The 17,849-nt window shown below is 42.1% G+C and overlaps 1 protein-coding gene across 7 annotated transcripts in view; it reads right to left on the reverse strand.

Moving 5' to 3' along the window:
• Nucleotides 1–580: 580 nt before the first annotated feature.
• The window catches only part of herc2 (HECT and RLD domain containing E3 ubiquitin protein ligase 2), a 217,185-nt gene continuing 199,916 nt past the window's right edge, over nucleotides 581–17,849 (reverse strand). For 6 of the 7 annotated variants that reach the window (XM_069891912.1, XM_069891911.1, XM_069891909.1 and 3 more), the window contains 6 exons: nucleotides 16,668–16,862; nucleotides 14,022–14,134; nucleotides 11,884–12,074; nucleotides 4,774–4,879; nucleotides 3,628–3,840; nucleotides 581–1,705 (listed from right to left, as the gene is read on the reverse strand). In XM_069891912.1, coding sequence (XP_069748013.1) covers nucleotides 1,433–1,705; nucleotides 3,628–3,840; nucleotides 4,774–4,879; nucleotides 11,884–12,074; nucleotides 14,022–14,134; nucleotides 16,668–16,862 — 1,091 coding nt within the window. In that variant the 3' untranslated portion in view covers nucleotides 581–1,432. Of the gene's footprint in view, nucleotides 1,706–3,627; nucleotides 3,841–4,773; nucleotides 4,880–10,914; nucleotides 11,088–11,883; nucleotides 12,075–14,021; nucleotides 14,135–16,667; nucleotides 16,863–17,849 lie in introns of those variants that run through there. The other variant, XR_011342331.1, reaches the window with a different exon arrangement.

The following is a 17,849-nucleotide window of genomic DNA, read 5'->3' on the forward strand; positions in this document are numbered from 1 at the left end:
CTCCTAAATATTAACAAAGATCCATTACAGTGTCCTACAACTAACAGCCAGCATTGATGGATTCCAGTTGGCCTGATATTGCTTTTCCATGGTCACAATACACCAGTGAAGCCTTTCACCATGTTCGTCACTGACTGCACCAAGATCAGCAGGGAGGAAGTCCCAGTGCAACTGCAGAAAATGATTTTTCAATGACATGTTGCACATCATGGTTTAGTATGTACTTCAAATTTGACAGGAAATCACAGAAATAGGTTTATCTTAAGAACGGTATGTGATGGGAATTTTTTTAAAATGCGATTTTCATGAATAGCAGCCCAAAATCCACCCAAACGTGTTCAAGAGGCAGAATCTTCATTGTCCAGTGTAGCTATTCTCAAGTTTTTGGGGGGCTATTGTTCCCCTGGGGCTTTGTTCAGCCCTTTCCTTATGAAGCAGTCAAGTCTAGTTGGATTCTTCTGTACTTCTAGTGAATAAATTTTTTTAAATTTTAAAAAATTATGATTTCAGTCCTTAAATGTGCTATGGCCCCCATTGAGAATGGGCAAGTTGATAAATAAAGAATTTAAAGAAATTTAACTAGTGTCTATTAAATCAGTGTTTTATTCACAAGGAAATGAATTACTTTATTGTTGTGAATACATGGCACAATATCAAATTATGTACATGTAAATAGAAGGGCTGTCTTCATACTTTACAGCCAAGTTATCCTATTCAGTCAGCAGACTTTTAAAACTTCGGGAAAAGACCAGAAGTAATTGAGTTGAAACAATTTGTAATCTGTTGTTATTCTTTTAAGAATATCAAACTTAAAATGTTACAACATTCAAAATGTTCACTGTCATTTAAACAAACATCGCTAATAAAGTCAGCTTATGTAGTATTTATAATACTATTCAGTGGTTGCACATTATCTTGATATACAGCAGGGGAAATGATACACATAATAATAATTTGGAGCTCCGAAACAATCGCACACCCTGTCAGAGTGTAAATGGATCAGGAGACTCCTCTTCAGCACTAATTTATGTCTCTACAATACCTCCTGACAAAACGATCATTAAAAAAAACTCAGTAAACACAAAGAGAAAGTATGAAATCCACTTCTGTGTCTAAGCTGTGCAGCATTAGGGAACAAAAGAATGAACCTCACCAAACAAAACTTGAGCATTGAGTTTGTGAGGAATACAGTGCCATTTTCTAAATTACACATTTGCTCTAAAAGGATTAGTCAGCTACCATAAGCAATAAATAATTCTTTGTGCGCTCTGGTGCTGAGAACTGTAAATTTTCTGCATTATTCTGTTCTCCAAATTTATTTTTATTCTTTGAAAAGAAGTGACACTTGCGCAGCACTTTTGAAAGATGGCGCTGCCCCAAAAGTGTGCTGTAAAAAGATGCAGCTAGATCTCGTAGAACATCCCTTCTTCCTCTAATGTCCGGTTAAGTAGTCCTGGGTGGAATCAGATGCAAAAGAATCTGCGTCTTCGTTATCAGAGCTATCACTGCTGTCGTCAGCTGTCGGCTCCCCAGTCAGTGCAATACGAGCATAATCATCTGTGTCGATTGATTTGCAGAAATGAATGGCATATTTCAGTTTCTCTTCCAACACCTGCTTGCACGAGTATCTGGGCAACTTCAGCAGGAAGAAACAAGTGTACGATTCTGGAAGAAAGTGATCTGGAGGATTGTATTTGTCCAGCACCTACACGAAGATAAAGATATCAACTGTTCAAAATCAGATCAAACTGGGGCCCACTCCCAACAAGTTTCAATATTCATTATGCCCATATTTCAAAGATGAGGTTCTTCTCATTCCTGCAGTCTTCTGGACTTGGCAGACCTCCCCTCATAGAGCATCCATGAAACAAAAGGATTATGCCCCAGCATCTCTTATGCCCCAGCATCTCTTATGCCCCAGCATCTCTTATGCCCCAGCATCTCTTATGCCCCAGCATCTCTTATGCCCCAGCATCTCTTATGCCCCAGCATCTCTTATGCCCCAGCATCTCTTATGCCCCAGCATCTCTTATGCCCCAGCATCTCTTATGCCCCAGCATCTCTTATGCCCCAGCATCTCTTATGCCCCAGCATCTCTTATGCCCCAGCATCTCTTATGCCCCAGCATCTCTTATGCCCCAGCATCTCTTATGCCCCAGCATCTCTTATGCCCCAGCATCTCTTATGCCCCAGCATCTCTTATGCCCCAGCATCTCTTATGCCCCAGCATCTCTTATGCCCCAGCATCTCTTATGCCCCAGCATCTCTTATGCCCCAGCATCTCTTATGCCCCAGCATCTCTTATGCCCCAGCATCTCTTATGCCCCAGCATCTCTTATGCCCCAGCATCTCTTATGCCCCAGCATCTCTTATGCCCCAGCATCTCTTATGCCCCAGCATCTCTTATGCCCCAGCATCTCTTATGCCCCAGCATCTCTTATGCCCCAGCATCTCTTATGCCCCAGCATCTCTTATGCCCCAGCATCTCTTATGCCCCAGCATCTCTTATGCCCCAGCATCTCTTATGCCCCAGCATCTCTTATGCCCCAGCATCTCTTATGCCCCAGCATCTCTTATGCCCCAGCATCTCTTATGCCCCAGCATCTCTTATGCCCCAGCATCTCTTATGCCCCAGCATCTCTTATGCCCCAGCATCTCTTATGCCCCAGCATCTCTTATGCCCCAGCATCTCTTATGCCCCAGCATCTCTTATGCCCCAGCATCTCTTATGCCCCAGCATCTCTTATGCCCCAGCATCTCTTATGCCCCAGCATCTCTTATGCCCCAGCATCTCTTATGCCCCAGCATCTCTTATGCCCCAGCATCTCTTATGCCCCAGCATCTCTTATGCCCCAGCATCTCTTATGCCCCAGCATCTCTTATGCCCCAGCATCTCTTATGCCCCAGCATCTCTTATGCCCCAGCATCTCTTATGCCCCAGCATCTCTTATGCCCCAGCATCTCTTATGCCCCAGCATCTCTTATGCCCCAGCATCTCTTATGCCCCAGCATCTCTTATGCCCCAGCATCTCTTATGCCCCAGCATCTCTTATGCCCCAGCATCTCTTATGCCCCAGCATCTCTTATGCCCCAGCATCTCTTATGCCCCAGCATCTCTTATGCCCCAGCATCTCTTATGCCCCAGCATCTCTTATGCCCCAGCATCTCTTATGCCCCAGCATCTCTTATGCCCCAGCATCTCTTATGCCCCAGCATCTCTTATGCCCCAGCATCTCTTATGCCCCAGCATCTCTTATGCCCCAGCATCTCTTATGCCCCAGCATCTCTTATGCCCCAGCATCTCTTATGCCCCAGCATCTCTTATGCCCCAGCATCTCTTATGCCCCAGCATCTCTTATGCCCCAGCATCTCTTATGCCCCAGCATCTCTTATGCCCCAGCATCTCTTATGCCCCAGCATCTCTTATGCCCCAGCATCTCTTATGCCCCAGCATCTCTTATGCCCCAGCATCTCTTATGCCCCAGCTAAAAGTATAATGGGTCACTGACAGTGCAGTATTCATTGGATTTGTGTGCTTCAGGAGAGATAGATGCCACCAAATGAGACATCACTAATGTTAAATAAAGTTCTTTAGTATACAATCGTATTCCTCCTCATGGACATCACCTGAATAACAAAATCACGTCCTCTGAAATCTGCAATTGTCCTCGGCAATCTGGTCCTTCCCCACACAAAACGCAGGAAGAGGGACCGTTCAGTGTTGGAGAAGGATTCCATCACTTCCCAGAACCACTGAATTAACGGAGCACTTGGTTCTATTCCTTTGTATGTAGCTACGGACTTCAAAAGATGAAGTGGTATATCGGGACTCCCACATACCTGCAATTTTACAAAGAACAGGACATTCAGTTCCAATCACATCAAATACTTTGGAGTGCTCAGCCTTCTTTGTCCCAAACAATGGATTTTTTTTTTTGGAATCACCATTTTAGTACTCTATGCATTTCTACAAGATCCTTTCAGTTAAAGAGAGCACAGGCTCATGTTTCTTCTAAATTGCGTACATAGTAACTGGCAGGAGATCGGCACATCAGGCCATTGCAATATTAGTGACCATTTCAAATCCAAAGATCCAGTTAGAAGTGCTCTATAATCAACACAGAATCAAACTCAGGGACACTTGTGTAGTTGCCAGTGAGAATTGGGTGCATGCAGTAAAGCTTTCACTGAAATGGACAAACCCAAGGCACACCCGATATTCTCCTGCCCCAGTTATCAGCAATAAGGTTGGTCACTACATAGCGTCTCACTATTCCACAAATCAATATTGTTTTAATGAAATCTTTCTATGATTATTTATCATGAATTACTTTAGATGAAAATCTTCTGTTATGACTATTTGTCAGATCGTAATGAAACCAAGTTAAGCTGTTCACAGAAATACTAGTGTCATAACATTTTAGGTACCAAATAAATTTGTGCAATAGATCCCCATTGCCAGTTCATTTAAATTACGATTCACTATCCCATGAAATCATCAGAAAATTCCATATTCAAAGATACAACTTTTCTCTACCGGAAGGCAGACAGAGAGTCGCCTCTTTGTCCAGCGCCCCTCACACACACCACAGAGCAAAGTGAACAATTGATCAAGGACAGTCCTTTAAGTGGTATTCATTCGATGTGCATGCTAATTGAACATTTTACTTAAAAGAAAATCTCAACAAGCCAATGTTTAAAGCAATGCTATCCATAATGTTCAATGTAATTAAGAACATCCAAATTAGAGTCCTGTGGAAAGAAAGTTTGTACCATTGTTTCCAGTTCATAGCCAGTGAAGAGAGAAAGGAGAGGCACTGGGACTACTCTGGCCATACCCTCTCGGACAGCAGCCACCTGCTCATCAAATTCATGAAGCCTGCAATGAACACAGCATTGAAAACAAGTTCAATTAATATAAATGCAAGTGAATGAACAAATGAATGAGACTTTATTGTCATATTTTTACATTTTAAATTACACATACAGCACAGTAACAAGCCCTTTCAGCCCTTAAGGCCATGCCACCCAATTGACCTACAAATCCAGTATGTTTTGAAGGGTGGGTGGAAACCAAAGTACCCAGAGAAATCCCACACAGACAACAGGAGAATGTACAAACTCTTTCCAGATAGGCATCATCTGGAGAACCCTGAGGGGGCAAGTTTCATCAGCAAGACAGTGAAGTGGCTGATGGAAGTAAATCAGTTGTGGATGTCCTAGAATAACAAATCTCTCTCTGAAAACCGACAAGAACCTTCCTAAGTGGTAACCATTTACCTTTCAAGCACCAAAGCCTGGTGAACTTTATAAGTTAAATTCTGTGCAGAGTATAAGAATTGCCTGCCACCAGTGAACTTGGATGAGTGAGAAGTGAGATTGGACTATGAATCAAAGAACTCTTCTGAACTTGCACACATTCCATGAAAGGGTTGGATGGGTTGGAGTTGGTAAAATGTGTGCAGGATAGCTTTTTATACGTGGAGGTACCAACTCGAGAGGGAGTTGTGTTGGATTTATTGTTAGGGAATGAGATGGGTCAGGTGACAAGAGTTATGTGTGGGGGAGCACTTCAGGTCCAGTGATCATACTGCCATTAGATTCAAGGTAATTATGGAAAAGGATAGGTCTGGGCCCAGAGTTGGAGTTTTTGAGTGGGGAAAAGCTAGGTTTGAGGAGATGCAAAAGGATTTTTAAGGGATGGATTGGGACAATTGGGAAGGATGTAATAGAGAAATGGAGGGTCTTTTAAAGGAGAGATTTTAAGAGTACAAAATCTTTATATACCTGTTAGGTTGAAAGGTAAGGGCAAAAGTTTGAGAGAGCCATGGTTCTCAAGGGATATTGGAAACTTGGTTCGAAAAAAGAGGGAGTACTACAATAAATATAAGAAACAGGGAAAAAAGGAGATGTTTGGGCACTATATTGAATGTAAAAAGAATCTTAAGAAAGAAATTTGAAAAGCTAAAAGAAGGTATGAGGTGGCTATAGCAAGCAGGTTGAAAATAAATCCAAAGGGTTTCTTCTTCTTTGGCTTGTCTTCGCAGATGAAGATTTATGGAGGGGATAAATGTCCATGTCAGCTGCAGGCTCGTTTGTGGCTGACAAGTCCGATGCGGGACAGGAAGACACGGTTGCAGAGGTTGCAGGGGAAAATTGGTTGGTTGGGGTTAGGTGTTGGGTTTTTCCTCCTTTGTCTTTTGTCAGTGAGGTGGGCTCTGCGGTCTTCTTCAAAGGAGGTTGCTGCCTGCCGAACTGTGAGGCACCAAGATGCACGGTTTGAGGCGATATCAGCCCACTGGCGGTGGTCAATGTGGCAGGCACCAAGAGATTTCTTTAGGCAGTCCTTGTACCTCTTCTTTGGTGCACCTCTGTCACGGTGGCCAGTGGAGAGCTCGCCATATAACACGATCTTGGGGAGGCGATGGTCCTCCATTCTGGAGACGTGACCCACCCAGCAGCTGGATCTTCAGCAGCGTGGACTCGATGCTGTCGGCCTCTGCCATCTCGAGTACTTCGACGTTTGGGATGAAGGCGCTCCAATGAATGTTGAGGATGGAGCGGAGACAACGCTGGTGGAAGCGCTCTAGGAGCCGTAGGTGATGCCAGTAGAGGACCCATGATTCGGAGCCGAACAGGAGTGTAGGTATGACAACGGCTCTGTGTACACTTATCTTTGTGAGTTTTTTCAGTTGGTTGTTTTTCCAGACTCTTTTGTGTAGTCTTCCAAAGGCGCTATTTGCCTTGGCGAGTCTGTTGTCTATCTCGTTGTCGATCCTTGCATCTGATGAAATGGTGCAGCCAAGATAGGTAAACTGGTTGACCGTTTTGAGTTTTGTGTGCCCGATGGAGATGTGGGGGGGGCTGGTAGTCATGGTGGGGAGCTGGCTGATGGAGGACCTCAGTTTTCTTCAGGCTGACTTCCAGGCCAAACATTTTGGCAGTTTCCGCAAAACAGGACGTCAAGCGCTGAAGAGCTGGCTCTGAATGGGCAACTAAAGCGGCATCGTCTGCAAAGAGTAGTTCATGGACAAGTTTCTCTTGTGTCTTGGTGTGAGCTTGCAGGCGCCTCAGATTGAAGAGACTGCCATCCAAGCGGTACCGGATGTAAACAGCGTCTTCATTGTTTAGGTCTTTCATGGCTTGGTTCAGCATCATGCTGAAGAAGATTGAAAAGAGGGTTGGTGCGAGAACACAGCCTTGCTTCACGCCATTGTTAATGGAGAAGTGTTCAGAGAGCTCATTGCTGTATCTGACCCGACCTTGTTGGTTTTCGTGCAGTTGGATAACCATGTTGAGGAACTTTGGGGGGCATCCGATGCGCTCTAGTATTTGCCAAAGCCCTTTCCTGCTCACGGTGTCGAAGGCTTTGGTGAGGTCAACAAAGGTGATGTAGAGTCCTTTGTTTTGTTCTCTGCACTTTTCTTGGAGCTGATAAAATTGGTCCAATAGAGAATCAAAAAGGACAAATGTGTGTGGAGCCAAAAGAGATGGGGGAGGTCTTGAACAATTTCTTTTCCTCAGTATTTACTGAGGAGAAGGATATTGAACTGCAGGGTAAAGGAAGCAAAGGGGGTAAATTTGGAGACTGTAGTGACTAAGAAAGAGGTAGTACTGGAACTTTTGAAACATATAAAGGTGGATAAGTCTCCAGGTCCTGACAGGATTTTTCCCAGGACCTTGAGAGAAGTTAGTGAGGAAATAGCAGAGGCTCTGGCAGTGATTTTTCAAATGTCATTAGAGACGGGTTTAGTGCCGGAGGATTGGCGTGTTGTGCATGTGGTTCCTTTGTTTAAAAAGGGTTCGAGGAGCAAGCCTAGCAATTATTGTCCTGTAAGTTTGACATCTGTGGTAGGTAAATTGATGGAAAGCCTTCTTAGAGATAGTATACATAAGTATATGGAGGGACAGGGTCTGATCAGGGACACTCAACACGGATTTGTGCGTGGAAGGTCATGTTTGACCAATCTTGTGAATTTTTTTAAAGAGGTGACTAGGAATGTTGATGAGGGTAGAGCAGTGGATATTCTCTATATGGACTTCAGTAAGGCCTTTGATAAGGTTCCACATGGGAGGTTAGTTAGGAAGCCTAAGTCCTTGGGTATTAATTTGGAGATAGTCAAATGGATTCAACAGTGGCTGGAAGGTGCCAGAGAGTAGTAGTAGAAAATTGTTTGTCAGGATGGAGGCCGGTGACAAGTGGTGTTCCTCAGGGTTCGGTATTGGGACCATTGCTGTTTGTCATATATATTAATGATCTGGAGGATGGCGCGGTAAATTGGATTAGTAAATATGCAGATGATACTAAATCAAGGGGAACTGTGGATGATGAAGAGGGTTTTCAAAGATTGCAGAGGGATTTAAACTGCTTAGAGGAGTGGGCAGAAAGATGGCAGATGGAGTTTAATGCTGATAAGTATGAGGTGCTTCATTTTGGAAAGAATAATCAAAGCAGGCCATATGTGGTAAATGGGAGGGCATTGAAGAATACAATGGAGCAGAAAGATCAAGGAATAATGGTGCATTGTTCCCTGAGGGTAGGAGCACATGTGGATAAGGTGGTGAAGAAGGCCTTTAGTATGCTTGCCTATATAAATCAAAACACAGAATACAGGAGTTGGGAAGTATGACGAAACTGTACAAGGCATTGGTGAGGCAAAATTTAGCGTACTGTGTGCAGTTCTGGTCACCAATTTATAAGAAGGATATGCCTGGGTTTCAGCATCTGGAATACAAGGAGAGACTGAGCAAATTAGGTCTTTATTCCTTGGAACGAAGGCTGAGAGGCGATTTGATAGAGGTGTTTAAGATAATGAGAGGGATAGAGTTGATGTGGAAAGGCTTTTCCCATTGAGAGTAGGAGAGATGGATGCAAGAGGTCATGGGTTGAGAGTTGACGGGCAAAGGTTTAGGAGTAACATGAGGGGGATCTTCTTTACTCAGAGAGTGGTTACTGTGTGGAATGGGCTTCTGGGAAAGGTGGTGGAGGCAGGGTCAATTTCATCATTTAAGAAAGAGTTGGATAAGTTTATGGATGGGAGGAGGATGGAGGGATATGGGCGGAGTGCTGGTAAGTGTGATTAGAGGAGGGTACTTGGATCAGCGCAGACTAGAAGGGCCAAATTGGCCTGTTTCCGTGCTGTAATTGTAATATGGTTATTACATACACGTGCACAGAATTAGAAGGGGGTTAAGTTAGGTTGGTTAAGTCAATAGTGATAAGTTCAAGTGTGATTCTGTTTTCATGTTTAAAGATAATTAAAAGCAACTTTTGTTTAAGTAACCATTTGTCTTGGTGAATATCTATTGCTGCTGGGTTTATGGGTCCTCTGGGCTTGTAACAGAAAAAAGATAGATACAAAAGGAAGAGAAATAAATAAATCACTGTTTATTTACCAGAGATTTTAGGTCATTAAAATAAAGTAAAATCAACACCGTATCACGCTGATCATTTTCTAAAGATCAAGGGCGACATCTCCACCCCGTTTTGTGAAATCCAGATGTAGCTTTCAAGACCCATTTGGGAATCATGGACACTTGCACAGATGGGGAAGGTGCTTTGTGAGGTGGCTTGCTCCCTCCACAGCACCTCTGTGCATTCATTCCTGAGGCTTGGTTTTGAAGTTCTCAACACCATCCGATTTATTCTTCTTCCAGTCACGGGCCAGAGATTCTCAGAAGTCCAAAATATTGCATTTCTTCAAGGCAGCTTTTGAGTACATACCTGAATCTGTTATATGTGATAATCTTAGAAAGCAATATCTGTTTTGGGAATATGGGATTGGGTATGCAAATATGTTGATGCCCAAATTTTAGTTGTCTGAGTGTAACCATGCCCCATGTAATCTGGATATCAACTTTGGAAACAATACTACAGGTACACAATCCTTTATCCGGAACCCTTGAGGGGGGGACAGTGTGTTCCGAATTTCGGATTTCATAAAGCCAGATTTAAGCCCACCCGATTTGTGCTGCCATATCCACCCCCAACCCCCTTCCAGTCACACTGACGTCTCTCCCTACATCGCCTGCCCAACTCGCGCTGCCGGCCTCTCGCCCGCCCCACTCGCGCTGCCGGCCTCTCGCCCGCCCGACTCGCGCTGCCGGCCTCTCGCCCGCCCGACTCGCGCTGCCGGCCTCTCGCCTGCTCGACTCGCGCTGCCAGTCTCTCTCCCCATTTGCCAGATTTTGGATCTTTCTGGATTTTAAATGTCTGGATAAAGGATTGTGTACCTGTATTGTGGGGGTTTCCTAATCCTTCTGGTAAATTTGGAGGAGTTTGGGAGACAGGTATATTTCCAGTGCCTTGAGAAATGTTTACTTTGAGTAGTCCAGGCATCAGTGCTGCTCAGTAGACCATGAATTTTGTGCCAGATCTTGGATCTTGATTTTCAAATCCCCTTTTTCCTTAATCAACCAAAGGCTTTGATTGCACACTATAGGTGTGATGAACTTCATCAATGTCCACCTTCACAATAAGTCGCTCCTGAAATATGGGGAGGTCCACACTTTCCACAGCTTTCCTGTGGACCTATATCAGAGGGTTTTGAGGTGCAGCAGAAGCTGGTTGCTTCAGCATCTTTGACCTGCAGCTTATCTCTTCATGTCCTTCAACAAGGGCTTGGAGCTCTAAATAGGCGCAAACACAAACTTCTGCACCACTCAGCTTGACGATGAGGTATGGGTAACCTTAGTTCTCAAGTGCAGTAACCATCAGTTGAACAGCTTCCAATTTGTTCTGAACTCCTGCAGAAAACAGTTGGACAAGGCGGGCAATGTTGAAGCAGACTTCAAAAATTGGTTCTGCTGTAGACACCATTGGTTAATGTCATGGCTTGTACATCATCATGGAACAACCATCAGATGTCAGTGAATTTCCACAGTCTATCCCAATTATTGAAATCAAAGACTTACACAAAGTTAAAAGATTTATATTTAGTAGCTGGTGATACTCCCTCCATTTTTCTTGCAGTCATATCACATAAAGATCATGTCCACTGTGTGTCTGGATGGACAGAATTCATTTCAGGAGGATATCTTCAGCCAATGGGAGAAAGCAGTTAAGAGGGCTGTGGTAATGATTTTCCCTGTGACAGACAAAAGACTCCTCTGTAGTTAATGGTTATCAGAGACTCATTACTTGAAGATGGTCATGATTACGTCATCTCTGAGATCCCAGATGTGGGCAGAGAGGGGGTGGATTTGTGCGGAAGAAATCGGCAAAATGGAAGGATACTGTAGATGGCAGAGTAACTCTTAAGGGGTTAGTGGCATGATATAAAAGTTGTTTGTGAGAATGGAATGAGTCAGCAAGGAGGAAACCACAAGTTCCTTTGGTCCCTGGTGCCGCTTGCAAAAGAATAACTCCAGATAACATTTAAGTCTGCTAAAGAATATCTCTAGACAACTTTCTTTGTTTTCTAATAAATACTTTAACCACACTAGGTTCTTTGAACAACCTTCACTTCCCGGGATGTGATCAACTCCTTATTAACAATGTAACCCATTCTGATGGCTTTACAAACTAGGTTGTTTACTTCACTGTATAAGTTCGAGCTGTGCAACTGTGTAGTTCAGAGCTGAGCCCTGGATGTTTCAGGGACTGCTCTCCGAGATATCTCGCTCTAATAAACTCTTCTGAAGCGTTACCCTGGTGTTAGTAGTGAAATTCTTTCTCCTCAACAATTTGTGATGATCTTTTCATCCTCAGGTTTTTAGGATTTCACTGGAGATGGCGTTTATTATTTTTGGGTATGGAAATGGCCTTCTCAACTCATTAGTCACGTGTGGTGGCAAAACAACATTATAGGACAAGATTCATACCTGCGCAAATCATTGAGAGAAATGCCTGTGGAAAAATTGCAATGGAGTGATGCACTTTACCTGTAGTTTACAGCAAGTCTAACATACTCCGCCCTGTTCTCCAATGTAATGTGGGAGTGCTTGGAGCTCAACTGAATATCTTGACCACTTGCATTTGGTACTGTGAATGGCAAAGCCATGGCTTCAAATTCCTCAGCTGTAGCTTCATTATCTCGGATGTACATGAGCCCAGGAATAAAATCTTTATCAACCTATGAGGAAGAACACAAACTCAAATATACATAATTAAAAGCACCGCAAAATCAATGCATAACAGCTTTCACTTAAATGTAGCCTTTAATAACCCATGATATTCCCATCAATTGGGGGGAAAGGAAGGAAATTCCAGGATTCGAGAGCTTAGGATCAAAAGGCAACATACAAGTGTCCATGCATTGAAAACACTTAACCTGGAAGATCAAAGCAGTCTAAGGCCTGGTAAACTATAGAAGTTGGAGAAGGGGAAAGATATAGCAATGGCAGCATTTAAACACAAGGATGAGAATTTATATCTGCACCATCTGTAAAAGGGCAGCTAATGTGAATCAGTAAACACAGGGATGATGAGTAAGTACGATTTGATGTTAAATCTAGATACCTAGTATCTGGCACCAAGCACATTGGGAGATGCTGGATAAGTGCAATTTTCCAGTTGCTTCAGAGTGCATGTTGCGTGACTGGCGAACTAACGGGGAGGTGTGCCAATTTTAAACGTTTTCCCCCCCATTTATTTTCCACGATTTTTTTTTTCTCAATTGCTTGAATTCCGGATAATAGGGGTTTTACTGTATGATAATAGGAAACAGCGATGGGGTGTTTAAAAACCCCAGTGAGGAAGAGACAAGAGATTATTCCAAGATTATTTAAAAATAGCAAGATGGAAGTAAATCTAAGTTGTTATATCTAGGTAGGATGCAGACTATGGAAGTTTAGCAGAAGTTGGAGAAAGGACATGAAGGTTAAATGGAGATTGTAATGAAAATGCAGACAAAAACAAAGGCATGCGATGCATCGAGACCAGATGAAGTTAACCAGTTGGAACGAGGTGCAGATTAACAGCATTCTGGTTCAATGATAGGCAGTTGTCAAAGAGAGGGACAGAATCTGTTGCAAGGCAACAAAATTGTTGCTAGGAGCATTCTTCAATGTTATTAATGAGATAAAATTGTAGGTTCAAGAATTCTTTTCCAGATAAACGACCTGAATACTAATGCAGCAGGTCAATCAATACTGGTGGTGCGGCGTTAAAAGAAGTTGATGTTAGCACTCTTCCAACCCTATGTAGGTCATAAACAATATGTAGATACTAAGAGTCTCTGGAGATACCTGCAGAGTTGGACAGAGCAATGGAAACAAATCGGTGCTGCTTATTGAAAACCACTGCTCCATACTCTTCAAACTTTTTCTTTCCACTCACAGACCACATTAAATAACCCCTATACCATAGGTGCTCTGTGATTAGTAAGGGATTATTTAAAGTGGTATGTGGGTGGAAAGAAAGAGTGAAAACCACGGTTTTAATCGTACCTAATTGACTCATTATGCGCACAGTTCCGTAACTCCAAAGGAAATGGGCCAATGACCATTTTTCTCAAGCAAAATATTTCGGTAATGATTGGGTCTAGAGCAGTGGTTCTCAACCTTTCCTTCCCACTCACATACCATCTTAAGCAATCCTTTACTAATCACAGAGCACTGATGGCATAGGGATTAAGGTACTTAAGGTGGTACGTGAGTGGAAAGAAAAAGTTTGAAAACCACTGGTATAAAGTAATTGCAGGGAGATCTTTACGTTTTAATTTTTTAAATTTTAACAATACAATACACATTTCAGCCATTGAAACTTGTGCACCCAATTATGCCCAATTAACCTACCAACCCCATAATCAACGGGGACATTTCTGTGACCTTAGGATCATATCAACAGAGCAGATAGACTTGAAGAGAAGATTCAAACATAGAACTTGGTATTTTGGGAGTGGATGCTGGAGACTAAGTAACATTTCTTAAGGACGGACCAACCAATAGAAGAGTTTTTTTTTTAATTAAAAAGGGGGATTATTTTTTATTTGAACATATTATAACTCCAATTAAAAATGAAATGTACACAATTTATAAATAAACGCAATAGTTAAAGCTATAGAAAGGCGAGAGATTACCTCACTCAGGTCAGCAATCGTTAAATTCATTCCTGCCAGCTGCTTCCAGACAGGCTCGGCTAAATTAAGACTCAGAGGACTTCCAGTACGTATTGCAATCCCCAGAAGTACACCTAATGAGATAGCACAGGAGGAAAGTTTCAGAATTATTTCCTCAAAAGCAGTGGGGAAACAAGTTACTCCTCTGATAAAAAATGAACTTTAAAAAAAAAGTGCTCCATTTAAAACTGCCATAGATAGCAGAAGTACCCTTGCAGCATCCTGAATAGTTCCCAAATAGCTCTGAAAAATTCAATACTCGTCCCAGAAGCTTAAAAATTAATTTTTTTAAAATCTGATTTTATCTGGACAGTTTCAGATGCTCCAATTAAATGTTGCTCTATAATTAGTGCAATCTCATTTGGTTTTGTTGATTTCCTTGGCTATTGACCGAAGGAGGTACAGGGGCTGAAAACAAACACCCAACGGTACAGAAACCGCTCCTTCCCCTCTGCCATCAGGTTTCTGAATTGGCAATAAACCAAAGACACTTTCTCTTCTTTTGCACCAAATGTAAAAAAAATTTCATGACCAGTCAATTCTGATTCTGAAGTTACAATCAGGATCCTCGATCCAACAAAGAATTGATCACACAGCACAAAACAGGCTCATGGACCACAGCTCCCTATGCCTTGATAATGCTCATCTTGATGTTTCTTAAATGTCATGAGAGACTCTGCCTTCACTAGTCTCTCAGGCAGGATATCATAAAATCTAAGCACCCAATTCTTCCTTATACCCACTTACTACTTAATTTAAATTTATTCCCTTGGATTACAGACAACTCTGGGATAAAGTTAACTTATGTCTGCCCCATTCATACTCCAAACGTTTATGCACCTCTTTCAGATAGATAACCCCCTCTGCCTTCAAATTTGTTTAAAAAGTTGATTCAGTCATTCCTCAAAACTCTCCATTTATGATGAAAATCTCATCAAAACACCAAATCCTGGAAACATAGGGGTGCAGCGAAACATCTGCCGAAGATGCACAAATCATGCTTAAAGTCAATGAAGCTTTATTTTGCTTTGCCCATGGTCCTTCTCAGATTCAAGCATTCTCTCCCTTAACCAAGGCGCCTAGAGAGATTTAGATTTCCACATCTTGTGGGAAATTGATAACCGTGAGAGTTTCGGCAAACTTGGACTTTGTTCCTCTCACCATACGTCCTGCTGATCTGCTGAGTATTTCCAACTTTTTCCTTTAGATTGGCTGAATGTTAGAAAACCCGAAATGGGGAGCAAAGTACAGATGTATAATTGTCAGTAATGACATGAGCCGAAGGTCTATAACTAATTCTAGTATTAACTATGATTGATCAAATGCTCCTCAAAGAAAATTAACATACACTACAGTCTTTCAAGGCCAGTTTTTCTCTCCAGTATATGTCAGTCATTTCGATAAACTGGTCAGATGAACAAAAGGAAATTAGTTTCTTCATGTGCCATCCCCTTTGCTAAAATAAAATGTCAATCCAAAATGGTCCCATTTTGATTCAACAAATCTTACCACTTCATTAATGAAGCCTATAACTAAAGTAACTATTTTCAAGCTCAAACATTTCTACAGCCACCGTAGTCCAAAAGATGACTATCTGTAGTAGCCAGTTAACACCCTGCCATCCAGGATCAGCAGATGTCAAGCCCATATCTGGATAGAAAAAAGTCCAAGGTAATACTTGCCCAACTTCTGCCCCTACTTATTTTTCCCCTTCAGGTCAATCAGGCTAAGACCACAAGATACAGGAGTAGAAGCAGGCCATTCGACCTATCGAGTCCACTCTGCTATTCCATCAGAAGCTGATCCATTTCCCCACTCCCCTGTCATCTCCCCATAACACTGGATACCCTGACTATTCAGACACTTGTCAAACTCTGCTTTAAATATACCCCAAGACTTGGCCGCCATAACCACCCATAGTAACAAATTCGGGAGGTTCACCACTCTCTGGCTAAAGAAATTCCACTGTTTTAAATGGGACCCCTTCAATCCTAAGGTTGTGCCCTACCGTCCTCGACTCCCTTGCCATGGAAAACAACTATGCTACATCTACTCTGTCCAGGCCTTTTAACGTTTTAAATGCTTCGATAAAGTCCCCTCATTTTACTAACTTTCAAGGAGTACAGCCCAAGAACCGTCAAATGTTCCTCACTTGTTAACCATGCTTATATTGATGATTCTCCACATTTTCTTGTAACATTGGAGACTTTTTGTACCCTCTGCCAGCTAACAGAGCAAACCCACTGTTTTTTCCTGTAACCCACACCATCTTTCATTCATGATCATTCTCAAAGGGCAAATGTGTAAAGCTCTTCCCCGTGCTCCATAAGTAACTTGCATTGGTTGTCCCACCCCAGGGTCTTCTATTAACATCTGTATTTTCCATCACTGAAACTAACTCAGTTCAAGGAATTACATGCCAGCTTTTCTTGATTAAAGCCACCATGCATTTATTCAAGAACCTATTAGGGAACCTGAGGGTCAGGGTTAGATTTTAATACAATTTTTATAAATAAAGATTTTATATTTAGCTTTTATATTTTGATTTTCTTACCTCAATTTAAAAATAACACTGCTAACATGAAGTCATCTTAATAATCTACATACCAAGAAATCTGAACATGTTCATGTGGAGCAGTGATTTGGCTGCTGGATTTAACAGAAAGCAGTCCCTGTTGGCTCCAGATTCATCTCGTCCATTCGGGGTAACAATCAACAGTGGCGTCAAGCCATTCTGAAGCTCTTCACACATCTCTGCAATCGACTCGCTGTAACCTCCACCACAATCATCCACAGACTCACCTGGAGTGAGAGTCCAGATTTCAGTCTGGTATACTGATCATCAGTAGCCAACAAACAAAATCGTCACAAACCAGGACACTTTTCATGCTTCATAAACTTTGCATGCTTCGTGGGACACGAGTAATAAAGAACATGATCAAATGTCTCAAAATCCAAATAGTCTGATTATTCAACAGAGAATAACATCAAGGGATGGTGTCAGGGCCTTAGTGTTACTAACAGCCAGAAATGTACGTGCCATTTCCCCACTATGCCAATGACCAGAAAAAAAAACAAGATCTTAGACCAAGGTTAGGCATAAAATGCAGGATACATCAATGTGTAAGTAACAACTGAAATTTCGAGGCTTTCCTGAGTCAGAAAAGAAAGAGTCTTTAAAGAGCTTTAAAGGGTCTTTAAAGAACTTTAAACAAAGGACCAAAAAGCACTAGTTCTACCTAAATTAACATTTCTTATTGGTAAAACTTCACAAGAAGTTGGAGGGGTGGGGAGTAAATCAAGAGTGGAATGTTACAAGCTCAGTTGCTGGAAATAGTCTGTCAAAAAGTATGTCTCAAATTTAAATGTAAAAAAAGCTCAATGCAACCCTAAAACAAGTTAAACTCCAAGGTGACAATGAGACTCCTAAAGTAGTTATCGTTATTTTCAGTTGTTGATTCCTACTCAGTATCAACAAAAGTGTCTGGAGTGTATTTGAATGCCAAACATGAATGATGAAGTCAACTGAAATTTAATTCTTAAAAGGAGGTTATTTAGGATCTTCCATACAATGATGGAATTCTGACACCAATTTTGGCAAAAAAAAGTCTGCTGTTAAGGAGGCTTTTTAATTCCCTGCTTGTACTTCTCAATAGAGTTTTAAGTTGCAAGACAAAGTTCCAGGCTAAACCCAACTCTGCTGAGATAGTTGATCCATGCTGGAAAGAGAGATGTGGCAGGGAAGTTGCAGGACAAGACTGAAGACCTCTCACTTATAAAAGAGATGTG

This window comes from Narcine bancroftii, chromosome 7 (assembly GCF_036971445.1).
Source record: "Narcine bancroftii isolate sNarBan1 chromosome 7, sNarBan1.hap1, whole genome shotgun sequence".
NCBI classification, from domain to species: domain Eukaryota; kingdom Metazoa; phylum Chordata; class Chondrichthyes; order Torpediniformes; family Narcinidae; genus Narcine; species Narcine bancroftii.